Source organism: Magnolia sinica, chromosome 13 (genome assembly GCF_029962835.1).
Source record: "Magnolia sinica isolate HGM2019 chromosome 13, MsV1, whole genome shotgun sequence".
NCBI lineage: Eukaryota > Viridiplantae > Streptophyta > Magnoliopsida > Magnoliales > Magnoliaceae > Magnolia > Magnolia sinica.
This window is the reverse complement of record NC_080585.1, coordinates 28,859,614-28,876,914: the sequence shown is the minus strand read 5'-3', so window position 1 is coordinate 28,876,914 and position 17,301 is coordinate 28,859,614. Positions and strand designations below refer to the sequence as shown.

At 39.5% G+C, this 17,301-nt stretch overlaps 1 protein-coding gene across 3 annotated transcripts in view; it reads right to left on the bottom strand.

Moving 5' to 3' along the window:
• The window catches only part of LOC131223389 (disease resistance protein RPS2-like), a 93,610-nt gene that overhangs the window by 65,593 nt on the left and 10,716 nt on the right, over window positions 1-17,301 (bottom strand). For 2 of the 3 annotated variants that reach the window (XM_058218794.1, XM_058218793.1), the window contains one exon: window positions 11,760-14,536. The exons of the other annotated variant lie outside the window; for it this stretch is intronic. In XM_058218794.1, coding sequence (XP_058074777.1) covers window positions 11,871-14,534 — 2,664 coding nt within the window. In that variant the 5' untranslated portion in view covers window positions 14,535-14,536 and the 3' untranslated portion in view covers window positions 11,760-11,870. Of the gene's footprint in view, window positions 1-11,759; window positions 14,537-17,301 lie in introns of those variants that run through there. 3 annotated transcript variants of the gene reach the window in all.

Sequence of the window (17,301 nt, the reverse complement as noted above, 5' to 3'; positions counted from 1 at the left end):
TCATTGTTGATGGTATACTGCCCAAAAGTTATTCTGATTAGACAAGCCTCATCGTTTGATTTTGCCCTTTGAATTCTTACCTCTGATCATTTTCGTTGCAATTGTCCTCCGTAGGTCATTGATTGGCTGGCTTGGATAGTCCAACCATTGTGATTTTCTGGCCATGCTGCATCCAAACTAGGGATCACCATTTCAACGATCCAGATCAATGTTCATTTGTGCTGTAATGAATTACCTAATTGAAAATTAAAAAAAAAAATTTTAAAAAAAAAATCTGACCGGTTGATCTAACTTCAACTCCTGCCGCCTACTTATCAATGGCCCGAATCTTTGACACGTGTTGTCTTCTAAGATTTCTAGCTAGACATGTCCCCCTCAAATGAGGTCCTCATTGAATTAAGACCTGCAGAACATTTTCAGTAGGGAATTGCTGACACGTAGGGTTCAGTTTTGGTCATCGAAGCAGTTTACATGATGGGCTCCGCTACAGCCCCAGATGTAGAGAATCTTGCATGATAATAGACCATGTTCAAAAAATAAAAGTAAAAATCTATACACAGGTTGGTGAGTAAGACCTACTTATTCATTCTTTCTAAGACACATACATCAAAATTAGCATGACCCAACCTGATTATTAGGCGGGTCTAAGTGTTAGGGCCAGGCCCACTGCATCACTTAACAGGGCCTTTTATTTTAGGACCAGGCCTACTATTCAATGACAACTATTTCCTGTAGTGTGGTCACTAGAGATATGGATCTGCTTCATTTTTTAGACTGTTAACTTAAAATGATCTTCAAAACAAGACATATATCAAGGTGGCCTCATCGGTGGGTAAACACCTAATCCGTTTTCAGCTATGTTTCCCATGTGATCCTTTGTTTTCTCCCAGGAGTCCAAGGATCGAAACTTCATTGAATGGGGCGAAGGAACAGTGGATAGAGTTGCCCCAAAACTGCAGAAATCATTCAGTGACAAGTGACACTAGACGCACCTGGATCTTGTCGTTGCCTTTGTCTTTTTAAAATATTAGTGGTGACAAATGGACTAACATTATTGGGGCCATTTTGAATTATTGAGGATATGCTACATGTATTTATTATTTATTTGATGAGCCATTTTTTTTTTACATATTGCAGGTTGGTCCACATGAAGAAGGGTTGTCAAAAGGGGAATGAGAGAAATTTTATGTTAAAGGATTTCACGATACATGTATATTCAGGTTTCATTTCTAATAAGTGGGGCCATGTTTAGGTCGATCAAAACTATTGGTCTGTTGTGTTCGATGGTGGATGGAGTATAAGTCAAAAATTACATCAATGGCACAATCTTAACCCTTTGATCTATGGCTGAAAACTATACAAATAAGAAGAAAAATAATAAACTGATCCACGTAGAAAGTTCCATGATTGGTTTTATCTAATATTCATATCTAGGAGACTGACCATGGGCTCGTGCTTGTCAGAATTGAAAACCTGTATATGGTGTGCCAAAGATGTCGGTGGGTGTACCGTATAATTCATGTGATAGGTTTTGAACGTGTGGGTCATGTCTCATGTGGATCTTAATAACAACAAACTAATTAAGAGGTTGCAAGAGGGGTTTTATGTGGGGACGCAGATTAGCTACTGACCCCGACGGTATCGAGTCTCGCTAAGGAAGTTACGTCACCACATTAGGTGGCCCCACCATGATTTATGTGTTGTATTTACACCATTCATTCATTTGGAGAGATTATTTTAGGCCACGAGCCAAAGAACGAGGTAGATCCAAGGTTCAAGTGGATCCCACTACAGAAAAAATTGGGAACAGTGATGCCCACCATTGAAATCTTCTTAAGGTCCACCGTGATGTTTATTTGAGATCCAACCTATTTATAAGTTAACATAGACATGAAATAAGGAAAAACACAAATATCAGCTTGATCGGAAACTTCCATGGCTCAAAGAATTTTTTTATGGTAGGCGTTCAATCCTCACTGTTTTCCATGGTGGGGTCCACTTGTGCTTTGGATCTGACTAGTTCTTTGTATCATTCTCTAAAATGATATCTCCAAATGGATGGACCGTGTGGATACAACACATACATCATGGTGGGCCCACAGAAAGTGGAGACCTGACTTCAGTAGGAGACTTGCTACTGCCTAGTTCAGTAGCTAACCCGCGTCCTGTGTCACTCACACTCCCATCTCTCCCTCTCCCTCTAACCGATCAACCCTTGCTGCTTAAAAAAAAAGCATTTCAGGCCGGGCTTGGCTGGACCGTTTCGGCTTGTCTTACGCCTAACCCTCAGGCACAGATGTAGTATGAACAATTCAGGTGGGGCTTAGATGGATTATTTTGGTTCGTCAAGAGCCTGGGCCAGGATAGGCTCCAACCTGATCAACCCTCTGGCTCAGGCCCGGGATAATCATTTCATTTTGGGCTGGACTTGGCTGGACTATTGTGGTCTATTGTAGGCTCAAGTGTATCTTGAACAATGTGAGCTAGGGTTCAACAGAGTTGGATCCTTACTCTTGCTCGGGTGGTAGACTCTCAGGAGTTTCAACACCCAGTCAAGGGTTCGAGTATCCGTAAGTGGTGAAATTCCACGGGGGGGGGGGGGGGTTGTGTGCGTGTGTTCAACGGAGCTTGCCCAGCTCACCATGACATCAACACAACTCTCACATGTCTATGCACGAAGAGAGATAGAAAATAGAAATAAATTCGTTGATAATAAAAAGAAGTTCACACTCCCTTAAATATTGATAACAACCCTTGGAAGAAGTTTCATAATCAAACTATAACTTAAACTCTCTAAAATTGTGACTTAACAAAAATAGTAAACTTACTATTTATAGACTATCATAATTTCCACTAGACTTCATTGTTTTCAGCCAAAAATAATAAGTGTCCAATTTGGCCTGACCACATTATTCTCCTAATTTTTCTAAGCCCTTTTCATGTTCGGCACGATTTCTAAAACTCAATGGATCAAAAGTTATGATCGAATTAAAACTTATTATAAATAATAAAAACAGAAATAAAATGGATTTTTGACTGTCCATCTTATGGAATCTCGCAAATTTGGCATGGGCATATGATGGTCTGGATCACTTCCGCCTCCGATCAGGCTTTCTCTAGTCCATCTTGGGCCATGAAATTGTCCGTGACTCGCTCTACTTCAGCGAGTGGTGCTGAGGGTCAAATATTGCATATTAGACCCTAGTTATTATCTGGATTTATAAACATAATACTGTTTAACGGTCCAATTTAATCATGTTTGTGATGCAAGGTGCATTTGTGAGCTTGGACCGAAACAGGGTACTAAAAGCTAAGATTTAATGCTCAGAATTCACCAAAGCATGGGACGGACTCCAGGAGACTGAGATCGATGAATTTACATACTAGAGATTCGAGAAAATCACGCCACTCACATTAAATGGGTCTGAAAGTCAGCTAGAATACAATATCACAAGGTTTCCATCATTCGTTCAGTTTGAAAATTTATATATGTCTTAAGGACCATAAATTAACCGTACATATCAAATTTCAGCCATTATATCCTCGTGAAAATAGTCCAACGAACAGATAATATATTAAATCATTTATTTGGGGCCCACCTGATATCTGGATATGCTTCAATTTGGTATCAACATATTAAAAGATATGACACAACGAATGGACTGAACGGATTTCTCATAAACATCTAAATAGACCGCATGCATGATATGCGTGTACACAACGCATACAGCGCCCGCGCCACACCGGATGGCCAGCCCGGTCAAACCTGGGCTGACCCGTCCCTCGCTCTCTTCCTGCGCAGAACGCCTAGTGGATGTCCCTGTCCGATTGGCTTTTTGATTGTAGGCCCCATACATCGTCCATATGGACAATAAGATCCGTCCATTATGTCTATGGGCTAGGAATGCCCCTCTCTAGGTGAATTTTTTGCCCCATAAACATGTACGCATGTGGATCGTCGAAAAACGCAAGATGGACGGCGAATTTATTTTATATAGTGGACCACACCAAAACTCGATAAAAACTACTTTTTTATTGCTGAAATTTCTACATAAATCTAATGAACGTGTCATATTTCTAATAAAACATAATTGTGAGGCCCATCGATCATCACAGCGTCTTTTCTTTGGCAGGTCGAGCGTCCAATCAATCCTGACGTCCTGGACTGTTTGTTGAGCATGATCATGGTAGGATCAGTGATCCAGACCGTCCATAAGTCAGAGAAGGAAATCTTTACTATGCCTATGATATCAGATTTAGTGGAATGGACGATCTTGCGTCCCGGATTCAATTCAAACGCAAGATGCTGTTGCGTTCTTTGCTGCGGAAGACAGGGAGTGCAGTTTCCTTTCTGTGAAAGGATGTGCGTAAGTAGGTCGGTTCTTCCACTCTAACCGACGTACCAGCCTGATAAAAGGAGAAGAAATAGGGAGATCAGAGCATCCAATCTTGGGCCCGGAAGTGGAGTAGAGAGTGGAAGACGTCTTCACACTGTTTTTTTTCTTCTTTAATTTTTTTTTTTTTTCTCTCACTTGCTTTTATGCTTTCTTTTTCTAAGGGATTTTAGCCTCATCACTACCCTGTGTGGCTAAACCTCTTAGCTAGGGCCAAGAGGTGAAGCTTGTAGTGTGATGGGAGACTTGAAAAATTAGGTAACCTAATCAAGTGGGAGCAGTAACATGAAGAATAAATGATGATTTCTATATATTATATGTAAGGCCGGGCTGAGGGCTGTTGTAGATGGTCCAAAACCAACCCATTCAGAAACAAGCTTAAATTTTAAGCTTGAGCTTGGCCCGCAGGCCTGATACTCCTGCCCAATCCCAGCCTATGCTGGGTTGGGCCTGGCCTGGCCCATCAACAATCCAGATGTTGGACTATGTAAGACTCCTAGACAAATGTGGCTACAACGTTCTCGATAGTGGAAGTGGCAATTCAAACGGGATCCCACCGACAGACTTGCAGCAGTTAGTTCCTGCACCAGTCGCATCCCGCCAAATTTAGATGGATTTCTAAACTCACTAGGACTGGCATGAAAATGAAATCAATCGATATGAATTATCATTTCTTGGCATTACCAAAATAATCCCATTCCAATATTGTATAAGCTATCTTCCCCAAGTACTAGAAAAATGCATTATTGATGTTCGCCCACATAAATCAACACCTTACACAGTGTTAAGGGAGTCGTTGACTATAGTGTGAAATAGCACAATTTTGAGCGTCCCGTCTTGGGTCTTAACACATGGTGATCAGAAACAAAATGATCAGTGGTTCATGTTCTACATGCGAAGATCTTTGATTAAACGGTTCAGATAGTTCAGTCATCGTGGGTTTATTTTTTGGCCAATCTACGTTGACGTTTTTCATCGGTAGTCTCATCAGCCGCACATGTTGGTGATGGGAGGCCCACCCATCTTAGTCTAGTTCACCGGAATGAGACATTTTGATTACAAGCTGCCTCACCATCTTTTGAAGTAGGATGAAGTAAAGGACATTCTCATCGACAGCCAAGATCCAAGGCAATTGGGAAAAAAGGTTTCATGCGCATTACAACTTCCACTAGCCTTAACTTGGCAAGTGGTCATGGGCTTCGTTGATACAATGTATCCTTGCAAGGCCATTAACAAGTTTTGTATCGTTAGGACTAAAAATCTAAATTTTAAATATGACTTGAGGATTTATTCACCCCCATACAAGAACCGCATCAATGATCAATATATCTCACAAAAGAAAAGAAAATTGTACTAATGACTAGGGCTGAAAGCCGGGCGGGTTGGCTCGGGTTGGTGCTCAACCCAAATCCAACCCAAGGTTCGTATACCTCAACCCTAACCCAACACAACCCAGTCTCGGGTTGGGAATTCTCAACCTAAGCCCAACCCAGGCGGGCTCAGTCGGGGTTGATCAGGTTGGTCGGGTGTATACGTGCTAATATTTTCATTATTACATTAGTTTATTATATTTCAATATAGGACTTATTTTATATATATATATATATATATATATATATATATATGATTATTTATAAAGAACTTCATTTTTTTTTCTTTAAAAAAACAAGCTAAAATATATGACATTACTTCTTTAAAAGTCATGTAGCATAGCACACAATCTATTTGGGAGAGAGAAATCCGGCATATCTTATTAGCTTGAGTCCTTGGACACGACGTGGACAAATGAGACCCAACATCACTAGTGTGCCTTTGACACAAACGATCCACACTTAATTATAATTTATAAGTAACTAATATATTGATCGGGTTCGAGTTGGGTCGGGCAACCCAAGACCTCAACTCGAGCCCAACCCAAGTTTTATCGGATTGGTGTTTGTATAGCCCAAGCTTGAGATTGGACTCGATATATCCTGCCCGAGCCCAACCCAAGTTTATCAGATTGGTGTTTGTATAGCCCAAGCTTGAGATCGGACCCAATATATCCTACCCTAGCCCAACCCAATGTTAATTGGGTCGGTCACAGGTCAATCGGGTTGAACCCGCCCAACTTTCAGCCCTACTAATGACTTCCTTTTCCATATAAACTATATTTATAGAGATGGGGAAATATAAGAGAGAGAGAGAGAGAGAGAGAGAGAGAGAGAGAGAGAGAGAGAGTAGTTGGTGTTGGTTTAATAATGCTATGATTTTTCATTTTTTATTTAAATAAAAGAGAGAAAGTTTGAACAAAAAGTACTTTGAACTATCTTTGCTTTTTGTTGGTAGGAATAACCCCACATTGGAGATATGAGAAAACTATTTCTCCTTTATGTATAGACGCATATGATAAATTTGAGCTTTTGAGAATGTTATGCCATGAACCATATATGCGTGCTTGCGCTTGTTACTTCGTGTGTGGTTGGGTTGGGTTTGTATACATGATTCCTTTTTCTTTGCTGTTGTTTTGTCTTTTCTTTTCTTTGATTGAGTCTTGGGTTTGTATACATGATTCCTTTTTCTTTGCTGTTGTTTTGTTTTTTCTTTTCTTTGATTGAGTCTATTGCTACAATATGTGACATTTTTTTGCAACATTTTTGTAACAGTTTGTAAAACTAATGTTTACATTGGCTGATACCTTAGCGTAAGGTGTCCGCCACATAATACATATGATTACTATATATAGCATTTTGGAGAAAAAAAACTTAGCAAACCATTAGCCGCTCTAATATCTTTTCCAAAAGAGGTCTTTCTCTTTGTTCTTTAAAAATTCTCCAATGTTTTTTCCCTTTTATAAAAAAGTGAATGTATGAGCATCAATCACTTGGTGTTTGAGTGTGCTGTTACTAGCCCATTGGTAATTGTATCCCAAAGTTTTTATTTATTTATTTATTTATTATTATTTATTGCAGGAGATCCGAATCGGTCATCTATGTCATCAAGTGGATGCGAATAATTTCCAGTAAAGCGATATAGATCCGTGCTTCCACTAAGTTTGTTGACACTATCTTCTTATCATTTCATTCGTTCTTTGATACTGGAGCTTTACTTCTATTATATTTTGTGTATTTCTGATCTCGTAATTTGTCATTAATCTCTGTTAATATTTATACATGTTTATTTATGGTTAATAATTTTTGTGCATTGAAATAACAGTTAGCCTCCCATTTAATGCATCAGCTGCTGCTGCTCTGCACCAGGTCCATTACAGAGGAGCGTACCCTAAGATATCCCATAATGGAAGATCCTAAAACTTCAGCATTGGACAATTCTTCCATTGATGTGGGCCTTTTCTATATATATATATATATATATATATATATATATTTCTCTTAATCATCTATTATATAGGAAATTTCTCCATCCGTGCCACAACCCACTAAAGGAATGGTTTGGATAATCAAAACATGATGCCAAGATGTAAAGAATCTTGTGTAGAATAAATCATATTCGAAAGAAAAAATAAAAATCTATCTACATGTTGATGAGCAAGACCTACTATTCCTTCTTTCTAAGATGAATGCATCATGATCAGCGTGACCCTATCTGATTAATGATCAGGCCTAAGTATTAGGGACAGGCCCAACCCATCACTTAACTGGGCCATTGAATTTAGGGACAAGACTGCTCTGGCATGGCTTCAATAGACAGGATCATTTACCAATTTGCTTCAAAATCAAGCCCATACCTGGCCCACCTACCTCTACTAGCTATAAACCCCAGCTCCGAAACCCAATGGGCCAAACCTGGAGCCCACTGACCCCGTTAAAAGATTCGGTGACTCATTCAGCCCTAAGTTGAGTCGGAGGTGACTATAGTTCAAAAACCCGAAAACTCTACTCGACTCAATTGTTAGTCAGGTTGGGCCAACTGGAAGACTGGATGAGTCTGTAGTTGCCTGACTCGATTTTTATTTATTTATTTATTTATTTTTACAATTAAATTTATAATATTTAATGCATTTAAATATTTTTGAATAAAGTTAAATTGATAAAAATATCCAAAATAAAACATAACTAGCTCCGAGAGATGAGATTGGCTCTTCGATTATTTTTATTTTTATTTTATTTTTCATGTATTTAGTTTGAAAACAAGAGTTGTATGACGGGGTCAGGGACTCATTCCAGCGGATTCGTATTGAGTCTATCCATTAAATGCACACGTGTATATAATAAAGCTTGTGCACATGCTCCACATCTGCCAGCATGGCACGTAGGCGCTAGAATACTAATCCATCCCTCAGGTTGGTCATACCTTATATTTATTTTTCCAAAAATAAAATCTAGTCTAATCAGCATGTGGGTCCAATATTTGAAAATTGTGGATGGGTTAGAAAGCTTCATCCAATTTTTCTAAAGGTGCACGTTTGTCTTAAAAACTGTGGACCACCTGACCAGTGGGACAACCTAACACTTGGTCTAGGGATCAATACAGTGGTGCCCCTCTGATGGACGGGTTGGATCTTGGATCTATCGTGCCATGCTGGCACGTATATATGTGGCATAAGTTTTATTGCACACGACATATGGGCTCATCAAAGCTTATATATGTTCTGTAGAAGTTATAGATGCATGCATATAAAGGGTAATACTCTGCTAGAGTATCAAATAACTCCACTTGCACAATTGCTCTGCAACTCCTCTTGCTGCATCTTGTTAATCCTTCCTTTTTCTATATGCATGAATCTGCTATTTTTTCAGCACATTTTATTTTTGATGTAGGATAATGTAGATTAAGCACGTACCTAACACACATGTATCATAAGTAGCCCAAAATTTTTTTGACAAAATTCAGCATAATTCGACCAATCAACCGATCAGGTTGACATGTCAAAATCCCCCCAGAAACTCCAGATTGATCGTTGGGCAATTTTTGTTAGTTTCGACAGGTCAACAAATCTGGTTGACAGAATGAAAGCCCTATTCAACAAGTTGACCAATCAGTTATAGTTCAAAATTCATAGAATTTTTAGTTTTAGTCTCTGGACGTTCTTGAGCCCGTTCGACCGATCGACTTTTGAGTCGATGACATGACAAAATTTTCTATGATTTTCAGAATTTGTTTCCTTATTTAATTAGGACTCTTTTAATTATATTTTAGGATTTGTTTATGGTTATTTAATCATGCTAAATTTATTTATTTTTGAAGAATCTATTAATTAAAATTCTGATAATTACATTATTTCTCTCATGGATTCAAGAAAATTTTGTTATGAATTTAAGAATACCTTGTGAATTTAAGATGTTTATTAATCGAGAAAGATGGTAATCAACTTCATCACATCTTTCCTTGCGTCAATTTCGCAAATAAAGCATTTTTAATTAAGTAGATCTAACATAACAAGTTGGACACCAATGTCCTGTGTGTTGCCCTCGTGTTGTAAGGGTATGACATCCAACCTATCCAGCTAATTGGCCCCACCATACCTAGCACAAGAATCAGGCCAATCCACTCATCAAGTGGGACCCAAAGTAAATGCATACTTGGAATAAAATGCACAGTTGCTCGTTCTTTACTCCGTTGGGTCAACACAAAAAGGGGCTCTTTGTGCTGGTATATGTGGTAGCATGTAAATTAGCTCACTTGTACAAAGGCGTAAACAATGCTCAAGAGTTATAATACACCTCATGCGTAGAATCGCCAACATAAGAAATTAATATAATATCATGTGGTACAATGGCACACATATTACATATTAAACTCATAAAAATACATAGCACACTGGATCTAAGAAAAATTCAGACTCCTTTCTAAAATTACTCTAACATCCTAAGAAATAACTATTAGAAAGGATTTCTGCTTTGACAAATACTGTGTACCCATCTTCATGGAAAAAAGGAAGAAAATAGGACTTGATGCCATCTTCTTCCCACTCTAAAGTATCCCACCATTCTTTCTCACCACGTATCTTCCTTAGAGAATTGTGTGCGGTAGGGAGAGGAGGGAGCTTTTTCAACTTTGGGCAATTAATGACCTCGATTTTCTCCAAGGAAGTAAAATGCAGTGCAGAGCTCCAGATGCTCGTTAGTTCTTGAAGGTTCCAGAGTTCTATACGTTTTAGTTGCTTTAGCCCTTTAGCTCCAACTTCATTATCAGGAATGTCACTGCCTATTACTTCTTCTAGCTCACCGCAACGATATATATGAATTATTTCAAGACATTCAAGTTTTAGTAAACCATAAATTTTCTTCAACTTGGAACACTGCCCAATCGTTATGGTGTGAAGGTTTCTGAAGCATCCCCCGCCCACCCGAATGCAATTTAAGTCAGGGAGATTATCAAGGATGAGCCTTTCTAGGCTCGAAACAGGATAATCATCATCCTTCTTCGCACACCCACTAATCGTCACCTCCACCAACCCATTGCAACCGTAAAAGTAAAGCAGTTGAAGACTTTTCATTGCAGTAAAAAGGGATGATAGTTGGTTGGAGATAGTCAGATCTGTCAGATACAGATATCGAGTCACGTTCCGTAGCTTGCTAGAGCAGAGCAACCTTTCAAGAGCATGCACATTTGATAAGGTGAGAATAAGATGGTTTAAACGATCCACGCTTTCCAACTCACTCATATTTAATTCCTCACTCCCTTCTTCCCACTTTGAATAACTATAATATAGGTTCATTACTCTTAAGTCAGAAAGCCTGGAGATTGCTCCTCGAGGAATTGTGTGCAAATCACTTGCATACTCCATGTCCAAGTGCTTCAGCTTTACCAGATTTCCTATCTCTTCAGGCAATGATGAGATCCCTGTGCCTGATATATTGAGATATCGTAGCTCTGCCAAGTTACCGATCACTGCAGGAAGCTCTACTATCCGTGACCATGACAGATCCAAGACCCTAAGAAGAGGCATGAACTGAACAAAACCAGTGTGGAACTTTGTAACATACCCATTCCTTTGGAGCAGCAAGGTTAAGAGGTAGGGGCATTGTCCTGGTTTGGGCCTTCCAGCCCGTTTCTCCTGATCATGAACATTTATGAAATCGACTACTACCTATCCTAAATGAGAATCAGCACTTACAAGTTTAAATTTACTTCTTTTTTCTTTTTCACGTATTTGTGGTTAGCTTGACTAGTGGACTGACGTACGTGATTCTTGGGCTAGTGGTACCCTTCTGATGAGTGGTTTGGATATTGCAACTGTTCATCATGCCTGCGTATGTGGGGGCATATCCATTAACTGATGGAATGAACTTAAAAAATCTCAAGAGTTATATAATACATCTCACGCCTGGAAGGACCAACCCATTTTCTCTTTGTTTTTAGTGCGAGACAGCCAAGTTTGGAGAACTAAAGTAGTAAGCTAATGTGGTGAGCCATCTCATGAGAAATTAATTTAATATCATATGGAACAGGTATCAGGTATTACGTTAATAACAAAATGTACACTTCATTTATGAAATACTCCTAAAAAGATTTCTACCTTTACAATAACTCTCACCATTCCTTGAAAAAGGGAAGAAAATAGGACTTGATGTAATCTGATTCCCACACTAATGCATCCCACCAATCTTTTTCACCACGTATAAGCCTTAGAGAATTCTGATCAACATGAAGAGGAAGCTTCTTCAACTTTGGGCAGTGCATCACGTTGAGTACCTCCAAGGAAGGAAAATGCAGTGCATAGCTACATATGCTACTTAGTTCTGGAAGGTACCATAACTTTATAGCTTTGAGCTGCATTAGCCCTTTCTCTCCCACTTCATCGTCAGCAGCTGTGTTTATTACTTCTTCTAGTACAGGGCAATCTATTATTTCGATTGTTTCAAGATTCTTAAGTTGCAGTAAATAATGAATTTTCTTCAACTCGAAACAATTCCAAATATATATACTGCGAAAGCTCCGGAAGCATCCACGGCCCACATGAATGTAATTTAAGACGGGAAGACGGTCAAGTTCGAGTGATTCTAGGCAATAAACAAGATAATCATCATCTCTCTCTCCATCAGCACCAATCATCACCTCCTTCAACATATCACAAGATTGAATAGAAAGTCCTTTAAGACTCTTCATTGCTGAAAAAGAGTATAATAGTTGGGCGGATGTAGTCAGTCCCTCGCATCCTTTCAATTGTAGAAACCTAGTAGCATTCCTCAGTTGGTTAGAGCTCAGCAACCTTTCAAGAGCTTCCAGAGTTTCTATGCAGATTTGAAGATGGGTTAAACGTTTCAAGCCTACCAACTCAGTCATATTACATCCACCACTTCCCTCTTCCCATTTTGAATAACTTTGATTTAGGTTCATCACAATTAACTCAGAAAGCCTAGAGATTGCCCCGCGAGGAATTATCTGCAAACAATCTGTTGATTCCAAGTCCAAGTGCTTCAGCTTCGTCAGATTTCCTATCTCTTTAGGCAATGATTCAATGCATGTGCATGATAAATTGAGATATCGTAGCTCTGCCAAGTTACCCATCCCTACAGGAAGCTCCTTAATAGATGAATGTGAAAGATCTAAGACCTTAAGAACAGGCATGAATTGAAAAAAATCAGTGTGGACGTTTTCAAAATGCGAATTCATTTGGAGCATCAAGGTAAATAGGTTGGGGCATTGAGGTGTCTCTGTTATTTCTTTTATGTAATTATTCATTAGAGATATCCTGTCGGCCTCCTTCCACCTTTCGACGTCCGGTGCATGCCTCAGTCCAATGCCTGCTCGCACCAAAAACCTGTTCTTCTTCTTCCCACACTCGGAAGCTATCCATAACGCTAGATCACGTATCACGTCATGGAACTTCACCTCTGTTTTTTCATCTGAACCATTCTCTAACAAGCACACAGCCTTTAATCTTCCAATGATATCATGTCCCTTGTTACGTGCTTCATCAAGATCATCATCCCACCCATCTAAGAATCCTTCACCTATCCAGTAATCTATAAGTTGTTCTTTGCGAATGGAGTAGTCCTCCGGAAACAGTGCGCAGTACAAGAAGCATGATTTAATCATGTCACCACCGAGATTATCATAACTGAATTTCAAACGCAAAAGCATTTCATCATCCATACCTGATATATCTGATGGTGGCTTGCTTGTGCTCAGAACTGATATTGCATGCTTCCATTCCTGTGGTGTCTTCTTACATGCCATGGCCCGCCCAATGTTGATGAGCGCAAGGGGCAGACCCTTGCACTCTTTAGCGACGCTCTTGGCAAGGATCGGTATCTCTGGATGGTATTTCATGGCCTCTTCACCAACATTCCGTCGAAATAGATCCATTGCTTCTTGCTCTGGGAGACATTCTACTTTGATCTTCTTGTCGGCAGTCATATGGCCACAGACGTCCTCAAATCGTGTAGTGAAAACGACCTTGCTCATGTTTTGGCTGCTTGGATGAGGAATTCCGACCTTCTGTAGATCGAATGATTCCCAAACATCATCCAACAATAGAATGAATTTCTTACTGCTCAAGACCTTGCGAATGTCATGAGCCCGTGTCTCCCTGTAGCTTTCATTCTCTGCCCAACGCAAGCCCAATCGCTTGCCAATATCCATCTGAATCTTTCCCTCATTCAATTCTTTCGACACCACCACCCAAATCACGACATGGAAATCATGATTTCTTTTAAGGAATTTGTTGTTGATATCATTCAGGAGGGTTGTTTTCCCCACTCCCCCCATTCCATATATTCCAATTACTCCCCCTTTCCCTTCGTCAATCCAATTTAGAACCTTCTCCAACACTAAGTCTCTGCCCACAGCTGATGTGCTAGGCATCTCTTCAATGGCATCGGGAAGCGGCTTGTATGCCACCTCCCTGAAGGACTCACCTTTGCTCTTCAACTTGACTACGTCGTCCAGCTTCATCACCACCTTCTTGCAGAGCTGGTAGCCAGACCAACTCGTTCTCGTCACTTTCTTAGATTCTTCTACCATGGCATTCACTTCTCTTTCAATGGATTCTACTTTTTCTAGCCACCAGCGCACATCGTGTGTGCGTTTGAGTTTCTGCCGTTCGGCAACTTCCAGCCTTGTCTTCACGTCGTCCCTTACACATTTCAATTCGTTCATGGCGTTCTTCAGGGAGTCCACATTTTCTTGGAGGTTGACATGTCCTATGCGTTGAGTGATGGGATCCAACAGCCGAGATATGATGGAATCCATGACTGTGGATGAGAAAATGAGAAATGTTAAAATGTATGGAAGGGTTGAGAGTAGATAGTACGATAGAACTCTCACTACTCTGTTTTTGCTTTTGAAGTTTCTTATTTCCACAGCTTTTAGTAAAAAGTAAGATGATCATTTGAGAAAAGCACTGTAAATTGTATTGCTCCTAGTTGCATTGGTTCACATGGACAATCAGTCGAGCCAAACTGTACATTAATTCAAAAACAACAGTTCAGAGGATATCATTCAAAAATATCACTGATCGGATGATACATTACATCATTGCCTTATTTGGTATAGCCATTGTTTTCAAGCATTGACGGATGATTGTAATTTCCTAACAAAAGTGATTCCTAAGAACTATATATATATATATATATATATATATATATATATATATATATATATATATATATATATGATGGTTCACATAAAATAGAAGATCAACTTGTTGTTAAGATCTTTTTCGTGTAAAAAATCTTGACCATCCATATCAAAATCCATTTGATCAAATAGCTAATATTATTCAGATGAGTGTGATATTTTTGGGTGGCTCAGGAAATGTGCACTGGATTTATTGAACCATTTAGATCAATGGAAGAATGTGCATTGGACCTACGGAACGGTTTAGATCAATGGATCAGATGGTCCAAATGTCCTGGCGCAACTAGGAGAACTATAACTTACATAGTGCTCGGACGGCACTGTAATACTTCTTTAATTTGTTTAAACTGCTCTCGAAGCACTACACGTTGTAAGTGCTCGGGGAGCGGATTAGGTGAGACCCCAAATGCCTGACTCTGGGGCCACTTGTGTATGTGACTACACCCACGCCTTGTATTCGTAAAAATAAGGAAGATGCAAATCTCATGTGGACCATAATACAGGAAATAGTGGTAATCGACCACTAAAAACTTCTCGTTGGCCCCAAAAATTTTGGATCAACAGGATGATATTTTTGTAGACTTTTTTGTGACATCATCATCGGGTTGGATAGCAAATAAACATTCCAGTGGTCCCGTGAAGTTTTTAATGGTAGGGATTCAATCACTATTATTTCCTATAGTATGGTATGGTCCATATGAGCTTCATTTTTTGGGATCATTCACTAAAATGAGCTTTCAAAACGGTTGGACACTGGATTTAAGGCACATACATCACTATAAGCCCACGGTCAGAGGTCCCAGCTGCCCTGGATCCATCAGGTGTCTAACCTAATCGGCTCCCAAATGCTCTTAGTGGCGTTGGGACCTTAGACAGTCCAACACATTAATCTAGACCGTTCACTATATTCCATATATAGACATTTCAAAGTCTAACACGTAAAGATCACACCAATCTAAAAACACATCCAGTTGACTGAAGGAATTTAAAATTGACAATGAAGGTTGTTTACATAAAAACGGTTCCTGCCGGCCACAATTTGAGCCTTCTATTTGTTGGGGTCTGGTATGGATTGCTTGTTATTTAAAAGAATCACTATTGTTAGGCAATTGTAACCATCAGATCCATAGCTTTGAAAGTTGATGGCCAGAGAAACTAAGGCCAAATAAAAAATGGATTGTTCCATGTGACAAGAAAATTTATATATGTTAGTCTAGAAAATGTGTTATAGAGTAAACAGATGTTTTAGATTGATTGATTTGACCGTCCAAGTGATCAAAGAATACAACTAGGAGCAATATAACTAACAAGTGCTCCGAGAAACACTCGGACATTTCCCAATAATGTGATGGTGGTATGACGTGATAGTGAGTTTAGCTTCTCATTTTAAGCTTTAGATTTTATACCCTTGCGTGTTCTCTTTCGTCCAGGTTTTTTGTGACATCATCAACGGGTTGGATGGCAAATAAACATTCCAGTGGCCCCACAAAATTTTCAATGGTGGGGATACAATCACTATTGTTTCCTATACTATGGTATGGTCCATATAAGATTTGGATCTGCTTCATTTTTTGGTCTCGTTCCCTAAAATGAGCTTTCAAAACAGTTGGACATTATGGATTTAAGGCACAAACGGCACCCGTGGTAGACTGAGTGAAAGATACCTCGTTTCATCATGGAGGTCTTGGGATCCATTCCCTAGTGGGGGTGGCTAACAGTGAAGTGTGATCTGACAGAGGGTGTACTAACAAGCTAACAAAAGAGGGGGGGTCAGAATCCGCCCCCCCAGATCCACCGATGTACCGATGTCTAACTTAATCGGCTCTTAAGTGACGTTGGGACCTTACACAGTCCAAAACATTAATCTAGACCGTTCAGTATATTCCGTAGACATTTCAAAGTTAACATGTAAGGATCACACTAATCTAAAAACACATCCATTTGACCAAAGGAATTTAAAATCGACAGTCAAGGTTGTTTACATAAAAAAAGTTCCGGCAGGCCACAATTTGAGCCTTCTATTTGTTGGGGTCTAGTTATGGATTGCTTGTTATTTAAAAGAATCACTTTTGTCAAGCAATCGTAACCATTAGATCCATAGCTTTGAAAGTAGATGGCCACAGAAACTAAGGCCAAATAAAAAAAAGGAGTGTATCATGTGATCTCTGAAGCTTTAGATTTTATACCCTTGTGTGGTCTCTTCATCTAGATTTTTATGACATCATCAACGGGTTAGATGGCAAATAAACATTCTGGGCGCACATACATCACTATAAGCCCACAGTTAGAGGTCCCAGCCGCCCCAGATCCACCTATGTCTAACTTAATCGGCTCTCAAGTGGCATTGGGACCTTAGACAGTCCAAAACATTAATCTAGAA